Source organism: Elaeis guineensis, chromosome 5 (genome assembly GCF_000442705.2).
Source record: "Elaeis guineensis isolate ETL-2024a chromosome 5, EG11, whole genome shotgun sequence".
In the NCBI taxonomy this organism is placed as follows: domain Eukaryota; kingdom Viridiplantae; phylum Streptophyta; class Magnoliopsida; order Arecales; family Arecaceae; genus Elaeis; species Elaeis guineensis.
The window spans coordinates 23,033,259-23,034,703 of NC_025997.2; the positions used below are offsets into that span (position 1 = coordinate 23,033,259).

Sequence of the window (1,445 nt, forward strand, 5' to 3'; positions counted from 1 at the left end):
TTATCAGTTGGGAATAAGTGAAATACATGAGATAGTGTAGGGTATAATTCATGAGAATTGATGAAATACATGATAATTGATGAAATATAAAAGCTGTCGTTGGTTTGTTACAAATTGACATGGTATGACCGTTGCAACGAATATTTTTTGTCTTTCCACCGACTTAATCCCTCCTTCCATTTCCCATCACCTCCAAACCAAACAGCCGCTTAACAGAAGGAAACCATGGCAGAGAACAGATATACCTTAAGCCTCAGCCACACTGGCTCTTGTCATCCGATGTTCACCAAACAAGGAAAGTTTTTCTTCTCTGGCTTTCTAGCTCTCTTAGCAATAATATTAGTCTTCATATGCTGGAACATTGACCTTTTCTCCTGTCGGAACCGGCGAATAAGAACCACCACCACCACCGCCACCATTTCAACCACCATCAATTCACCTTGTGACGGTCGGCTCAACGCAAGAGTCCTTTCGTCGCTGCCGGTCTTCACCTACTCTTCCGGTGCTCATGAGGATAAGCTCAAGTGCGCGGTTTGTTTCACAGAGTTCGTGGAGGGAGAGAAGGGAAGGCTCCTTCCAAGATGTTACCACAGTTTCCACGCAGAGTGCGTTGACATGTGGTTCAACTCGCACTCCACTTGCCCACTTTGCCGAGCCATCGTCTAAGGGGAAAGAACTCTACACACGCCCTGATTCGATCGTCTAAGGCCGGGGGAAGAACTCTACACACGCCCTCTGCTCTTCAATATTTGAGGCATGTAAATTACTTTAGACTTTATGTTCTTAATTAGCTAATCTCCATTACTCTAGTGCGGTGCATCGGTGCACAACAGAAATTCTTGCTCTGAACAATTGCACTTGAAGTCTACATGTACAAATACGTCTCTCTCTCTCTCTCTCTCTCTCTCTCTCTCTCTCTATATATATATATATATATATTATATATATATATGTATGTATGTATGTATGTATGTATGTTTGTATGTATGTATGTATATATGCGTGCATGTACAAATGCTTGTATAGATATTAAAGAGAGAGAGAGAGAGAGAGAGGGAAGCAGTAATTAATGGGACCGATGTCCATGCCAAAACCCATCTTTCGGGACTTTCCCGCCCACGCCCATCCACCTCCCCAGTTTGCACTCTCTGCCTCTCTCCCTCTGTTTCTCCCTTTCTGGTTTTCTTCTCCACCATCATCTCTGGTTTTCTTCGTGACCTCTTCCTTCTTTGCTGCGAGGTCCAGGAACCATTGCTCCGATGCGCAGAGGCAATGCCCAGAGCTGACGTGTCATTCTCCTTCTTTCCCTTCCATCGTCTCTCTCTAGTTTTTCCTCGGATCACCTCCTTCTTCCCCTGTTGCAAGGTCCAGGTTCCACTACTTCTTTCTTTGTTTATATTCAAACAATGGGAAGGTGCAAGAGGATGGGCCCGGAAGTGCTGAGA

General features: G+C 44.6%; 1 protein-coding gene across 1 annotated transcript; it reads left to right on the forward strand.

Moving 5' to 3' along the window:
- Positions 1–225: 225 nt before the first annotated feature.
- On the forward strand, positions 226–666 carry LOC140857960 (RING-H2 finger protein ATL2-like). The gene has a single exon (XM_073257370.1). The coding sequence runs from the start codon at positions 226–228 to the stop codon at positions 664–666; it is 441 nt and encodes a 146-aa protein (XP_073113471.1).
- The last annotated feature ends 779 nt before the right edge of the window (positions 667–1,445 follow it).

Excerpts from the sequence above, each read along its gene's own strand:
- LOC140857960 (XM_073257370.1), top strand. The coding sequence starts at position 226 with ATGGCAGAGAACAGATATACCTTAAGCCTCAGCCACACTGGCTCTTGT.